Genomic DNA, 14,389 nt, shown 5'->3' with positions numbered 1-14,389 from the left:
CTAATCCAGGCTGAAAGGCAACACTCTTTTTTCAACCCCGATCATCCTCCCCTTCAAAACTCATCAAAATTCCATCACCTTGTATCAATTTATAAGAGTTTTTCATCACCAAAATGTCAGAAAATCGTCGAGATTCGATTGCCGACGACTGGCTTGAAGTCGATAGCGCTGCGTCTGTCATTTCGATGGATTCACGTCCATCGTCTCCATCCCCGTCCTCATCTTCCCCGCAAGAGACCCCTGCACCAACGACGCAAGTTGTCGTGTCATCCCACGCTGGCCCATCAAATCCCACATCACAGTCGCAACTCCCATTGCGCCCGAAAGATAACGCCCTCGAGCTGTCCAGGGTCATTCAGGAACAGCAATTATTCCCCGCGCAAGATCCCAACGCGAGGATCTATGTCGATCCATCCAATCCACCATCACGCACCCTACTCCCATATCGCCCAAAGGATCCCGCTGTTGAGTCATTTCCAGCATTTCAACAACAACAACAACAGCAGCAGCAGCAGCAGCTTGAGACGCTATACAATGGGCAGAACCAAGACGTGGAAACCAGTGCACCTGGTGATTTGCACTCCTACCCGAATCCCAGCGACTATCACAAGGCCTGCCAAGACGCCACCGCATCTCTCGACGCAGCTGCCAAACTCGCAAAAGACATCGGAGGAAATCTGATCTCTACAATGAGTCTGATCCGCTCGACATGCGAACAGCTCTGCACGCAAACAACAGACCTTGGCAAGATGCTCGAGGTCTACGCTCAACACTGGGCTTCCAAGGGCTCCAGCATGGCCTTGATAGACATTCCACTAAATCCCGACACATGGGAAGCCATGTCGGAGCTGAAGGAAGTTGTTCTGAAAACACACAATACTCTTTCAAGTCTTGTTCCACCAGCAGATCTTGGCAGGCCCTTGACAGCTGCAGATATCCCTCTGCATGCTAACTTGGAGCTAGCTCGCTGTCTCGAGGTGTTGGAGGATATTCGAGATCTATTTGCAGAATTTCTGCCCATTCTGAAAGCGTGAGTTAAACCTCCTCCATGTACATATCTTCCGAAGCTGATGGGCGTGCTCTAGGGACTTTGACGAGTTCAGAACCAAGCACATGGGTTTCCCTCCGGCAGCACTACCCGATCGACCTCACAAAAAGCCACACCAGCCACCGAACCCCAAAGTCCGCCAAATCCGCGACGAGCTCTACGCCATGAAAGACCACTTCGTCATGATAAACGTCTTCCTCTCCAGACTAAAAGACTCGCACCCATCGCCAAACGTGACGGATCCATTAATCTTCAAATCACTAAAGCGCATCACCACAACCATCTCAAACGTGCTCACCAACAACCCTTCAGATTGGATTGAGTCAGATATAGGGCCATCTTCAAGCAAGACCATGTCGTATGCTCAATTCATGACACTAGATCCAGATGTCTTGAGCGACATTTCGTCGCATTTACAAGACTTTCAGGATGAGCTTGGTGTTGATGCGAAACCGGGAGAGGATGGATGTGACTTTTCGCAGGAGATGATTCATAATCATCAAGAGTTCATGTTGCTCGAGGGTGGGCAGTTACAGCAGCTTCGTTCTGTTATTGAGTTTACTGAGACCATCCTGATGACGCAGGGCTAAAAAAAGATGAGCCGATGGGTCTATGATGAAAATAAACATGATTGGAGTTAGTCGGATTTATGAAAATTGGTTGATGGATTATTTTGTTATTGATGCCGGGCCGATATGAAAATATGTCACGCCATTGGTTTTATACGCGCTGGAGATTCTTATCGTGCATGGATTAGGCTAAATTGACGCCTTCGTTTTGGAGGATTTATTTCTTTCAGGGACCCCGGGTATACGGCAACTGGACTGAGATAGGCTACTGGCAATCGCTTCAGACCACACCGAATCTGGAAGCTAGCAGCAGGACCTTTTGTTGGTTTTATGCGTCTGCCTGACCAGACATCTGAATTATCTAGGCTGCTGGATTTCTTACGTTGCGATGTTATGCAGACCATGAAGAAAGTGGAGAAAGGGGAATACTATGAATAGATTGGCTTGCGCAATGAAAATGACCTTTGTTTTCTTCACAAACTTCAATCACGAACCTTTTCATCTTGAACTCCAACGATATTAGCAATGGCTTCTTCAGATGTACCCAGCACTTCGGAGTTGACTCCCTATGACTTGGCCGCGCGAGGACGCGAAGTCACCGGTATTTCTATATACAAAGACACCAACGATGATATCAACATGGAAACAGTACATGATCTCATATCCGAAATGCATTCGGATGTTCCTCAAGGCGGAACAGACATTGTTTACGGAAAAAGAGAAGCTCAACGCCTTCGTCTCTGGAAACCGACTTCAAGTGCCACCAAGAGTCCTGTCATCGTGTACGTCCACGGTGGGAGTTGGACAATCGGTACTTATCTCGATTCAACTGGCTCAAAGAAAGTCAGCTACTTGAACGACCTTGGCTACGCCTTTGCATCAATCAACTTCACGCTCATCCCGGAAATTACTGTTAAGGAGCAGGTGCAAGAGATTGCTGACTCGGTGGCATACCTGATCAAGCATGCTGAAGAGCTCAACATTGATCCAGAGAGGATAGTTCTCATGGGCCATAGCTCAGGAGCACATGTCGTTACATTACTAGGCACCGACCCAAGCTATGCTCAAAAAGCCGGATTTAGCATCGACGTTCTAAAAGGCGTCATCGCTCTCGACGGGTCAAACTACAACGCTCTAGCAGAATTCTCCGATAGTACAGGACCCATCATCACCAACATGATCAAAGGGCTCAGCGATGACCCGGAGCGATTGCAGGACATGTCGCCGACACATCACGCAGCTGCACCAAACGCTGGAGCTTTTTTGCTGTTGCATTGTCAGAGGAAGGGAGGGATCCGTCAGGCGGCTGAGTTGGCTGTGGCGTTGAAGGCGGCGGGGACGGATGTTGAGTTGCGTGTTTTTGAGGGGGAGGGGTTTGAAGGGCATGTTGCGATGTTGTTGAGGCTGGGGGATGGGACTTACCCTGCGACGGGGGTGATGGAGGATTGGTTGAGGAAATATGTTCCAGTGTAAATGATGTCACGACTATGAGGAATGGAGACTAAATACGCTTAAAGATTTCCAAGTTCTCCAGTTTTTATTTGTTAAGTTTTGATGATGATTCAATGGTAGGTGTATTTAAGTGTCTAGCCATTTCGTCCCATTTGTGATTATGCGGGGAGTAGACAGGTATAATAGTAGTGAGGTCTAGCTTGAGAAGCGACCAAGACAAAAAATAAATAAATAAGTTGTCATGCTTATCTTCTGTCATTCTATAAGTATAATTTACTTGGAAGCTCCAGTAGCATTATTGCTGTCTCTTGACTGACACCTTGGCTTGTTCGCGGTGCAGCGCGGTGTTTGATAATGTGGCGCAGGCTGTGGCTGTGTTGAGACCTCAAGCCTCAACTCAGACGCGTCGCGCGTTCAGGCTTTCAATGAAGCCAATCTCAACACACTCACAGCCCACCATGCCACCTCGAAAAAGAAGTGCGCCTACCGCCGACGCTTCAGAGGAAGCTGCGCCCAAGCGAAGATCTCTTCGGCAAGCTGCCAAAGGAAATCCTGAGCCTGAAGCGCCTCCCTCAGCCAAAGCAAGCCCGCCAAAGAAGGCTGCCAAGGTAGCCAATGCAAAGAAACAAGAGAAGCTCAAAGCACCGGCAAAGCCGTCAAAGACTGAGGAGCCAGATGTGTCAAAGGTGAAGAAGGCAGACAAGAAAAAGGAGCCTGCTCAGTCCAGCTCTCGTGGTGTCTCTGAAGATCCCGATATCGACTCCATCCCGACGGTGAACCCTGATGCTCCGAAGCATGATGGCCAGTGGTACTGGCTTATGAAAGCTGAGCCCGAGACTCGCATTGAGAATGGTGTTGATGTCAAGTTTTCCATTGATGACTTGAAGGCAAAGACAGAGCCTGAAGGATGGGATGGTATGTTCTCAAATGGTAAGAGATATCTCAGTGACTAACTTTGATACAGGCATTCGAGCATACGCAGGTAGGAAGCCGTGCTTGGTGGATGTTATGGGATGAGACTGACGCTCAGTAGCTCGGAATAACATGAGAAACATGAACGCCGGTGATCTCGCCTTCTTCTACGCCAGCAACTGCAAAGAACCCGGCATCGTCGGCATAATGGAAATTGTCAAAGAATTCTCCGAAGACAGCAAGTTCCCCATCCCTCCCCACCCCATGTCCCCCATCTAACATCACCAGGATCCGCCCGCCGACCAGGCGCACCATACTACGATCCCAAGTCCACCAAAGAGAAACCCATCTGGGACCTTGTGCACGTCGAGTTCAGAAAGAAGTTCGCTGTGCCGATTGGTCTGAAGGAGCTTCGTGAGCTGGGAAAGCCTGGTGGGCCTCTGGAGATGATGCAGCTGCTCAAGCAGTCGAGGTTGAGTGTGAGTAAAGTTAGTGGTGAGGAGTGGAGGTTTTTGTGTGAGCTTGCGGATAGCAAGGCGAAAGATGCTGGGTTGAAGCATGATGAGGTCGAGAAGTGATTGACAATCACAGCAGTGTGGCTTGGAATGGAGGACGTTCGTGCCGCGATTGGGCTACGAATAATTACATGTATATTACGATTGGGGGATACCGGCATGTTTAAGCAGAGCAGGGTTAGCCAGTTTCTTGATTCAGTACGCTCACCGATGCCCCATTGCATTGAGTCAGGTATCTTCCACCATAAATCTAGCCAAGGGTCATCAGATTTAGCCACGTCCTTTGAGACATATCGCGGCCGGCGGCATCTACATAGAAGAATAGCCCTGTCACTCAATAAAAGGGTTCCTCTCATGATGCAATGTAACGATCGCAGAGCTGGTAGCCTTGGAGAGAACATCCCGTTCACCGAGGTCCTCTGTTACTTAAACAACAACAGTAGCAAGACTCATTAATCATTTATAATTGATAATTTTTAGCTGTTGTACTGCTGGAAGATTGCCCCTATGTATTATGAAGATTCTGGGATCGAAGCTAGAGAGGGAAAAGTGTAACCGGACGCATTCCAGCCAGTGTTCGCATCGAGTCTGACGTGAAATTTGTCCAGTGACTAAGTAATGATGGCGTTGATAGCCCGGCACCAAAGACTCAAAGAGCCAATCTAGATCAGAATAACCTTTAAAATGGGCCAAATTGGTATGCTTACTGATACAAGTCCACCGCATACGGACGGGCTTTATCATTGTCATCATTGCCCAATCTTAACCTCGAAAACTTCCTCTCTCTTCGATGACAATCTCAAGTACGACATGTACCAATAATGCCGACAAAACGAGCTCCCAGAAAACCTTCAAAATTCAACACCACGACGCATCCCACGTGAGACAAGTCGCTGCGCGCATCTCACCCAAGATGGCAGAAACCGATATCCACGAACCTCACGACGGCCCAGTTATAATTGCAAAAGGATTGTTCTCTCACACGGGCGGTCAAAGCTCACGGTTGTTCAATGCTGCGATAATATTGGCTGTACTGGGCTTATCCATTGTCGCGTTGCGGATCTGGATAAGCAAGAGAGTTATAAACAGATGGCACCTCGATGACAGTCAGTGGGCGCACAATCCTCATAGATGCATAGACTGACACCTTCTCAGCACTTATAATAACCGCAGCAGTAGGTTTGGCCTCGATCTCTCGACGATCACGACTGATGTGACGGAATAGGTGTTTGCGACACTGGGATCTATCAGCGCTGCGATAAGTAGGTTTCTACGAGCGAGATTTAACGATCAAAACTGACAATAAAAGATGCGCGACTCGGTGCAGGTACATGCATCAAAGATGTCGATCCCAGAGGTCTTTACATCTTATTAGAAGTGAGATCTTCAAGCCATCATCCGAGCTGCATCACTGATTTGGCATCTTGTCTAGAACGCAAAGTGGGCTGGCATACCGGCTTACAACCTAGCAACCGTCTTCACCAAAGCCTCAGTCTTGATGTTCTATCTCAGATTTACCGTTGACATGCACTTCATCATGTGCGCCTACGTCGTGTTATTCATCGTTGTGGCCAACTGCATATTTCACACCATTGCGGCCATTGCATACCGCTGTCCAGCTTATGAAGGTGGAAATTGCCAAGCTATCGTGGATATATACACAGCATCGGCCGTTATAAACTCTGTGAGCGACCTAATTCTACTCTTGCTGCCATTCTGGCTACTGCATCCTATGAAAGTGCCACTGAGTCGCAAGATTGGAATTGCTCTTATTTTGATGGCTGGCGGTTTGTAAGAATCTCCCGGCCCTTTTCTTCCATGGGGGAAAGTACTAACCCTGCCAAGCGTGCTTATCGTCAGCATCTTTCGACTGGTTTCAACAGTAAAGGTCGACGAGGATTTGGACTTTACGTATAGTCTGGGCTATGGGCTTCTATGGAGGTATGTGAACTTCTCGGGGAAAGGCCTGAGCCTCGTCCTTATGTCTAACGGCTAAACAGCATTCTCGAGCCTTGGGCCGGTGTTATATGTGCTTGTCTGCCATGCCTAAAGCCCATTTTCACGCGCTGGTTTCCGACTGCGAAGGCAAGGTCATGGTTCAGTGGGTCAGAAAAGCAAGCAACACCGTCTAGTGTTCAGGTGTCTTTTAAGACAGTTTAGAGGAGCATTATAAACGGGGCATTGATAATGAAAGAAAACAGCAGATTTATGCATGGGTGTCTGAATAATATTCCTAAAGAAGTCAATACTAGCGTCTCTTATCACATAGTTGACTGTCGCAAGTCCTTGACCGTGTAAACGGCCGATTCATTGAGCCTGATTTAAACTTTTAATCTGGAAAGGATTTGATCTACCTACTAGGGACAGCTAATACACTGTCTAATACTTACCGGGGCCATAACACTTAAGTATATACTAAATTAAAAATATAAATATATTTATTTGTAATTATAAATCAACTTGCTATAATAAATATAAAGTTAGGATATAGGATCTTTAGTGATATATAATATCTTCTATATATATACCTCATAAGTATATCACTATGCTAACCCTAGTAAGAGTCCCTGTTCTAACATAACTTCAAGCCATGATACTGGCCTTCTCTCACTACGTAGAATCCATACTTTTTCGACGAGTTCGATGCTTTTCTCGTAGGTGTGGATCTTAGTAAAAGAGACTAAGCGTGTACTGGCTTGCCGGACTACTGCCCTTTGCTTCTCGTACTGTGGCGGCAGCTCAGAACCGGCAATGAGAAGCATTGGGCCTAGAGTGTTGATTAGAGGGTCATTTGCTGGAATGCTCTCTATCAGTTCGATTACTTCCAAGACTTTGTTGAAGAAGATTATGTCGTTGACCGCATCAAGCTCATCACAGACGCGCTGCGCTTGATAGAGTATTATATCACCAAGATTTCGATAGCATTCAGCCAGTCGTGTGAGATAAATGGAATTGCCGGCGTCTCTTGGACTGCAGTCAAGTAATTCTCGTCTCAGATCATTGGTCGTCTCTTGGGAGAACTCTCTTGACTCAACCACTCGACGGAAGTAGTGGCCGATCTTTGTCAAGACAGGGAAAAGCGAAGAGGCTATTCCAACGACAGGATGGCAAGGAGATTTGGGGGGCCTTTTGGCGATGAATGCGGCCATAGAATCGACACTCTGCTGATGCTGGCTCTGATGTGCCAAAGGAAGTAGGTATGATGAGAAGAAGCTGCAGTACAGGTGGAGCCCAGCGATGTAGAATGAGAATTCGTCTTGGGGCTCGCCACGCGAGAAAGCCGGAACAATACTGGAGGCACCAAGGAGGAACTCCTTGCCATACTCAGTATCTGAAGAATCCAGCCATGCTGACGAGACGCAAAGAATGAGTGAAGTGAGCATCAGAGTATGCATGAGTGGCCCTGGATTTGTTTTAGACTGAATGCGTTTAATCTCCCATTGAAGCGAGACAATGGCAAGATTCCTCTCTTGCAAGGCTATTGCCGATCCAGAAGAGTCTGCGGAGAATTCGCTGCGGTGGGCGTAAGACACGCTCTGTACGGCGTGACGCAAGGCTCGAGATCGCTGGAGCAGGCGTTTCAAAGGGTATGACAAGGGGTTGGCTGGCGGAGGGAGCATTGCCATAAGCAGGCAAGCGTTGGTGTACCAATGCCTGAGTATATCATCCTCCGAGGCCGGGCCAGGGCCCGGAGCGATACCTCCCGAGAACGCCCAGGGTCGCTCAATCTGCCAAATGTCGATGCTGAAGTTGCCTGTACAAGGCTCCCCTCTGAGTGTGCAACGAGAGCAAACAGGCTTCCTCTCGTCACATTTGACTTTGCGACGCTTGCACTGCTCGCAGCCTGTTCGCTGCTTGAGCGTCCTGGTCCGCATTAGGATCTTGGCTCGTTGAACTTGGGAACAACGTTGTGACACAGATTGTTTGTGGCTAGCGGATTATCCAATTCACAAGAGAGCTGACTATATGCTTTACTGAGCGCTTTGCCTACGGCCACGGAAGCTTGCGCGATTGAGTGACGTAAGGTAGGTCTTTCAGTAGAAGGTTGTGAATTATTATGGGACGACAGATGATTAATTGCAAGGGATTAAATGCGTGGGGAGCGAGGGCACCAGAAAGCCGGACAGTGATAAGAACTAGCTCCACCTGACTAGCGCCATCAGGTGGCCGATCTACAGTATCTGTTTTGTGAGGCAACTTCACACTGTGCTAACCAAAGATGGCAAGCAAATGTGAATCCGGGAGTGGTTAGGTTAGTAGTGAGAAGAAAGCGACCCCGTTATGCGTGTGCGATAATCAATTGAATTAAATCAACAGAGATAGGAACACGGCAAAGATAGTCACACCAAAGTAGAAATATATAGGAAAGTCAATATCCTGAAAGGCCAGAATCTATCTAGGAGCTATCTTGCACAAAAGACCAGCTTGTGTAGGCGAGTGTCAAAGAACCACCGTCGACATGAATTTCCGATGCCCATGAGTAGACCAGTAAATACCCACAATGATCCCCCATATGCCAAACACAACAACTGCATAGTTCATAGTATCCCCAGTTACTGGTAGAGTAATTGGAAAGATGGAAATCACACTGATAAAGATTCCCCACAGCACAGTCAGCACATTAATTGAGTATCCGATAAATGGGACCCTTCCAACATCAAAGTATCTCGTCGGCAGTCTAGCTCGGCCGCGACAGAGTAGAACCACGATAGGTGTAGTAAATACTAGCTGATATGCGATCGTGACACTGGATGCAATAGCGTTCCATGCCAAATCGCCTGCGAGATAAAGCAGACCCAGAAGTATAGTGACCACAAATGAAGCAACAAAAGAACGTATCGGGACTTTGAAATCTTGGTTTATATGAGAAAAATAATTAGAAAAGGGGACTCCCTGTTGCCGCGCCATGGCCCAGATGAGACGTGATGAGCCCGTCAGGATCTGTGAGGCAACAAAAATAGCGAGCAGGGTCATGATGGTTGTCGCCACAGCTAGTCCAGCGCCGAACCCGATAGAGTCGGTGTAGAGCTCTAGATAGACTTGTCCCAGAGACAAGTCCACCAGGTCCGAGAAATCGCCCATCTTGAAGACAAGAAAGATGGCGAATCCGAATGACATGAGAGTCGAAATAGCAACCGAGGTAGTCAGGACTAGAGGGATAGTTCTTTTTGGATCATGGGTCTCTTCCGAAAGATGCACTACCGCATCAAGACCGGTGGCGGCATATGTAGTCTGAGTAAGCGATATCAGGAAGGCCATACCAGAATCTTTCCATCCCGAGCTGTTGATAAACTTGGTGAAGACGTACTGGGCCGATTGATGTTGGAAATCGGACGCCCAGACAGCAATGGTGATGACTAAAAATACCATGAGACATACAAGTGAGGCTATGTTGAAGGCCGAATAGTACTTGGGAAACACATTGATGGGTATGTCGAGTAGGCACATGGCGCAATAAACAAGAAAGACCTGATAACGGGGCCACTCATACCCATTGAGGATAGTCACAAGGGCCGTGACGGTCTGCGCCCCAGCGAAATTTGCCGAAGCGCCAGCTGTTAGGTAGGCCAGAATATTCATCCATCCAGTTAAATAGCTAAAGAGACCAGAGCTGGTGGGACTCATCAACTGAGTGATCCAAAACTGAGAACCTCCTGCATGCGGCCAGGCTGAAGCCAGCTCAGAGAGGGACATGGCGGTCATGAATTGGAAGAAGCCCACCAGAAGAGCGCCATAGATCATGGCAACAGGCCCGCCAATATAGACGAACGTGCCGGCTATGACGAGGTAGTTGGACCAAGAGGCCATGACGGAGAGCTGGTAGCCTAGTAAAGACCAGAACGAGAACCGTTTCTCGAGGGTGACCTGGACGCTGTCGCCGATTTCCTTGGAGCAAGCATGGCTCTCGGTGCTCATACGCTTCACGTTATCGATATCTTTGTTGCCCCCTTCTGACAAGCTCGGTAAGTTTGGTCCGACATCTGGGGATGCGCCGTGATCGAAAGATATTGGCTGAGACATGCTGGGATATGAAGTGCGGTTCATAGATGCGAGCGAGACGTTGACGGGATGCCAGAAATTGGTTGTATGGGTATCATTGAACAAGGTGACGAGTACGCTGGTTTGATATGGAAGTGGGAGAAATTCAACTCTATATAAACTGTAAAGAACTTGAGCCTCATATAGGTTTTGCTACTATAATACGGAATCTGACGAGGGGACAGGAACGGTTGACTGATAAGAAAGACACAAGATCATTGCTCGGGGCAAACAATGTGCCAGCCAAGGGGGGATCGGCTACCCCGGACCCCCAGATTCCCAATCACGGCCCATTTCCTGGGGGTGGGGGTTGGGTAGATTGACTAAAGGGGCGCTATGGGTATACATTGGAGGCTAGAAGCCACGCTATGTCTAGGGTGGGTCACCTCGCACTCTGGCCTAGTTGGGTTAAGCTCAAGATAAGGATGGGATTACATTGACATCTCACTACTGTTGTGATACTCCGTAGGAACCCGTCTCATAACTAGCCTGCAGAGTCTGTTGCTCTCAATTCATCCGTGCGCACAACATCCAGGTAAAAACAATGAATTCAACCCATATAGCCATAAGACTAGGAATCAAATATTCGATTACTAGCTAAGTTTTCTAGAAGACCTCCAGTCACCACCCAGACTATGCTTTCTCAGTCACTGAACAAACAAACAGGCCAAGACACGTCAACTGAAATTGCCACTACTAGTTCTGTTGATGCGATTGCCGGGCCTTCTTGGCCTTTGCAGCAGTTCGTGGCCAGTCATCGAAGAATCGACCATACATGTAGGGACGGTAATCAACGTCAGTAGCTAGCTGGACCTGTCTGCACACCTTGGTGTTCATGATGAAGCCAGACGAATACGCCGAAGTGATCTGGCGAACAGGTACAGTGTGTAGGGGATCATCGTCAGTTCCTTTGAGGAATATTTCGGTCTTATTCACATCGGCGTCCTGATGCATGTAGGTCCTCTGAGTCACTTGGAATTCAATAAGGACCGGTGCGTGCTGAAGTCCACCGGCAGCATTGATTCCCGTCTTGAGCTCATAGAAGGTAGAGGTTGTAGGCTCTGGGGACGAGAAGAACTCTGGAGCCTTGAGGACGGTCTCAAGTCGCATCTCAGCGCCCTTGCGCTGAGCCATGACGATTGCTTTCAGGCCATTGCCCATCAGATGCACCTCGCCCAGTTTCTTAGGCATGGACCAGGCCTCACGGCCCGTAGCCATTGACTGGTCTCGAGTAACGAAGACGGAAAGCGAGTAGCTGCCGGGACGGCCTTCGTACAGGACGTCGATGGCGACAACGCCAGCTTCCTCGTCTTCGCCGGTCCGTTCGCCATCGATCTCCTCACAGTTGGTGCAAGCATAGAAGCTTCCTGTGGGAGGAGATGGGATCTCGAAGCAGGGTGGGACCACTGAGCGAGCGAATTCCTCTGTCGTCACAAAGGCCGCACCTACAGCGTGAACATTGGAGTTGACCTTTGTATAGAAGGAATCATAGGCCTCGACCTCCTCAGCAGTTTTGACGTAACCCATCGTGAGGTTGAATCGGTAACGGAAGGGAGTAATTTTAAGTAGGGTGACTATAGGTGATTGGAAAGTATCTTGATGCATGAAAAAGGTGATTATCTCCGTGTGAAGAAGCAGCTAGATCCGTATTTAACCTTGAACCACAGCAAAGGAAGGAATGGTGATGCTTTTCTCTCCCATTCCAATTTGAACTACGCAAACAGATAGCACTTGGTTGATGTTCTTCGCATCCCGCGGACTACGCGGGATGCGAGAAATTACCATACATCTGCGGAACGCACTTCTGAGAAGTGGCTACTCCTAGCTATCAAATCTCTTTCCACCTGCTGTTATTAGAGTTATTCACAAAAGGCCGGGTTTTCTGAATAAGAATGCGGGGTGGTTCGCTGTTTGGGATCTCTTTACCTGTTTTAGTAAGGTGTTTGGTAACTTAACTTGGACGAAAGCGGTCGAAGTCCGAGTCAAACTTAACAAAGATCGGTACCCCTAATAAATGACCGGTATACGGAGCAAAGGAAGACCCGGTTAACTTTTTGAGAATTCTTCACGTCGGCTCTGATTGCCGCTCCACTATATATTTTTACACGTTTATTTGTCCAAAAGCATCTACCCAGGTATTCAACCATAACAATTGTTATTTCCGCCTCACCCCTAGCATCACTGGAAGCCTCCTATTTAATAGGAAATTTCCAAAAGTCGCTCTTGGCAACAATCACTACTTCTGATCTAGGGCCGCATGTCTGCACCTTTGTGCTGCAGGTTGCCGGTCAAGTCTTTCTAATCTTTGGAGCGAGTATCTGCATAGATGAATTTACGTTTATATATAATCAAACTAGGCATATAGTAGGTTTCAAACTCAGAAACTGGGTGATTTATTCATTGCCAATAGCTAAATACATGGGGTTCGGGGCTAAGATTCTACTGAGGAGTCTGCAGGCGCTGCACCAACGTGGGCTTCTCGTCCTCTTCCTCGTCCTTCATTTGAGTCCACTGGATACCGACTTTGAACTTTCGCAGATCGTCGTAATGGCGCCCAACGAGGTAAGGTAGGTAGGCATCCGTAGCTCCCAGATCGTAGTCGGCAACAACGTTATAGTCGGACCGGCCGGAGCAGTAAATGAACTCACTGATGGCCTTGATGGGGATGCTGTGCAGTGGATCTGACGATGTGCCGCGGATGGTAACCCTGCCTGTCCCCTTTGACCAACGGGTATCGTGTTCAACGACCTTGAGCTGGTTCACTTTGGGTGCCCACTGAAGACCCCTGCCCATAGAATGGGGGTAAGCCTTGATCTCATAGGCTGTGTTCTCGCGGATACGGGGAGGCTGGTCATCCCCAAACTCTCCTTGCAGTTCGATCAGCCGCACACCGTGACGCTCGGCAACGGCGTAGCGGTAATTGCCGGACCTCCAGATCTTGCAAGTTCCAGTCTTCTTGACCTCACCCCAGACCTCGCGTCCCCAGGTCACCGGCATGTCACCACTGACGATAAGCTCAAGCAGGTATGTGCCAGGGCGGCCGTTGAACTTGACGTCGATGGATACCATGGCACAATCGAATTCACCACAGAGCTTGCTCTCGAACGTACCGACGCTGATGTGGCCGGTCGGGGTATCTCCAGCCTCGAAATTGGGAGGCAGGACTGACTGGATGAATTCAGGCGTTGTCTCAAAATCTGTGACAATGAGCTCTTGAGAGAAGCTAGGATTGGATGAGAGGTCCTGGAAAGCCTGGACCTCCTCGGGGGTTGCGACGAAAGACATGATGATGGATCAAAATGTGATGAAGTAGGGATGGAAGTTTGGTGCACGGCAAGTCAGTTCACATGTACAAGTGCCGTATCTTGGGCAAACTTATACCCAAACTGATCCTGCTCATTCTTGAAGTATAGCCATAGCCACCGCACATATTCCCAATCAAGATAAGACCAGCCATAACTCACATTCGCACATGTGCTCAATTCAGATAAGCTCAATAATAACTAGCTTTCGCACTTGTTCCCAATCAAGGTAAGCTCGATTTGAGTACGTACAGTATGAGGGGTTGGCGAAAAGCCAAACAGTGGATTCATGGTTTCTGTTCTTTAGGGCCAGACCACGCGACCTATCTAACATCAGGTATACAGGGTACCTTTCTTACATACAAGCGTGCTGAGAATGTCGACAATACAAACCCCCCGGACCGAGACCCTTGCAATCTCGACCTTCTCCTCACTCTTCTCATACTAAAACTGGCCTGGGCGTAATGTGCAGCTCAAGTCTCACCCGGCAACCATCCCACTCTGGGGTAATCTAAACTGCCTCTCAAGATCCCTGGTGCGGAGTGATGACTG

General features: G+C 48.4%; 8 protein-coding genes across 8 annotated transcripts; 4 read left to right on the top strand and 4 right to left on the bottom strand.

The window, feature by feature from the left end:
* Positions 1–113: 113 nt before the first annotated feature.
* FOXG_05649 (uncharacterized protein) lies at positions 114–1,638 on the top strand (the record flags this gene model as incomplete). The annotated part of the gene is made up of 2 exons (XM_018384060.1): positions 114–1,030; positions 1,086–1,638. 2 exons carry the CDS (start codon positions 114–116, stop codon positions 1,636–1,638), a joined length of 1,470 nt encoding a protein of 489 aa, XP_018241086.1.
* Positions 1,639–2,142: 504 nt separating this feature from the next.
* Positions 2,143–3,173, top strand: FOXG_05648 (uncharacterized protein; the record flags this gene model as incomplete). The annotated part of the gene is made up of 1 exon (XM_018384059.1): positions 2,143–3,173. The coding sequence occupies one exon, from the start codon at positions 2,143–2,145 to the stop codon at positions 3,088–3,090; it is 948 nt and encodes a 315-aa protein (XP_018241085.1). The 3' UTR covers positions 3,091–3,173.
* A 321-nt stretch (positions 3,174–3,494) lies between these two features.
* Positions 3,495–4,850, top strand: FOXG_05647 (uncharacterized protein; the record flags this gene model as incomplete). The annotated part of the gene is made up of 4 exons (XM_018384058.1): positions 3,495–3,984; positions 4,034–4,051; positions 4,103–4,219; positions 4,270–4,850. 4 exons carry the CDS (start codon positions 3,495–3,497, stop codon positions 4,557–4,559), a joined length of 915 nt encoding a protein of 304 aa, XP_018241084.1. The 3' UTR covers positions 4,560–4,850.
* Positions 4,851–6,273: 1,423 nt separating this feature from the next.
* Positions 6,274–6,656, top strand: FOXG_05646 (uncharacterized protein; the record flags this gene model as incomplete). The annotated part of the gene is made up of 3 exons (XM_018384057.1): positions 6,274–6,287; positions 6,342–6,437; positions 6,497–6,656. The coding sequence occupies 3 exons, from the start codon at positions 6,274–6,276 to the stop codon at positions 6,654–6,656; spliced, it is 270 nt and encodes an 89-aa protein (XP_018241083.1).
* A 328-nt stretch (positions 6,657–6,984) lies between these two features.
* Positions 6,985–8,459, bottom strand: FOXG_19088 (uncharacterized protein). The gene has a single exon (XM_018399275.1). The coding sequence runs from the start codon at positions 8,369–8,371 to the stop codon at positions 7,040–7,042; it is 1,332 nt and encodes a 443-aa protein (XP_018241082.1). The 5' UTR covers positions 8,372–8,459; the 3' UTR covers positions 6,985–7,039.
* Positions 8,460–8,936: 477 nt separating this feature from the next.
* FOXG_05645 (uncharacterized protein) lies at positions 8,937–10,517 on the bottom strand (the record flags this gene model as incomplete). Its single annotated transcript, XM_018384056.1, has 1 exon — positions 8,937–10,517. The coding sequence occupies one exon, from the start codon at positions 10,515–10,517 to the stop codon at positions 8,937–8,939; it is 1,581 nt and encodes a 526-aa protein (XP_018241081.1).
* A 694-nt stretch (positions 10,518–11,211) lies between these two features.
* FOXG_05644 (acetoacetate decarboxylase) lies at positions 11,212–12,062 on the bottom strand (the record flags this gene model as incomplete). The annotated part of the gene is made up of 1 exon (XM_018384055.1): positions 11,212–12,062. The coding sequence occupies one exon, from the start codon at positions 12,060–12,062 to the stop codon at positions 11,232–11,234; it is 831 nt and encodes a 276-aa protein (XP_018241080.1). The 3' UTR covers positions 11,212–11,231.
* Positions 12,063–12,974: 912 nt separating this feature from the next.
* Positions 12,975–13,861, bottom strand: FOXG_05643 (acetoacetate decarboxylase; the record flags this gene model as incomplete). Its single annotated transcript, XM_018384054.1, has 1 exon — positions 12,975–13,861. The coding sequence occupies exon 1, from the start codon at positions 13,818–13,820 to the stop codon at positions 12,975–12,977; it is 846 nt and encodes a 281-aa protein (XP_018241079.1). The 5' UTR covers positions 13,821–13,861.
* Between the last annotated feature and the right edge of the window lie 528 nt (positions 13,862–14,389).

This window comes from Fusarium oxysporum, chromosome 2, assembly GCF_000149955.1.
Source record: "Fusarium oxysporum f. sp. lycopersici 4287 chromosome 2, whole genome shotgun sequence".
Lineage (NCBI taxonomy): Eukaryota > Fungi > Ascomycota > Sordariomycetes > Hypocreales > Nectriaceae > Fusarium > Fusarium oxysporum.
The sequence above is the reverse complement of the archived record's forward strand: the minus strand, read 5'-3'. Positions and strand labels throughout refer to the sequence as shown.

Excerpts from the sequence above, each read along its gene's own strand:
- FOXG_19088 (XM_018399275.1), bottom strand. The coding sequence starts at position 8,371 with ATGCGGACCAGGACGCTCAAGCAGCGAACAGGCTGCGAGCAGTGCAAG.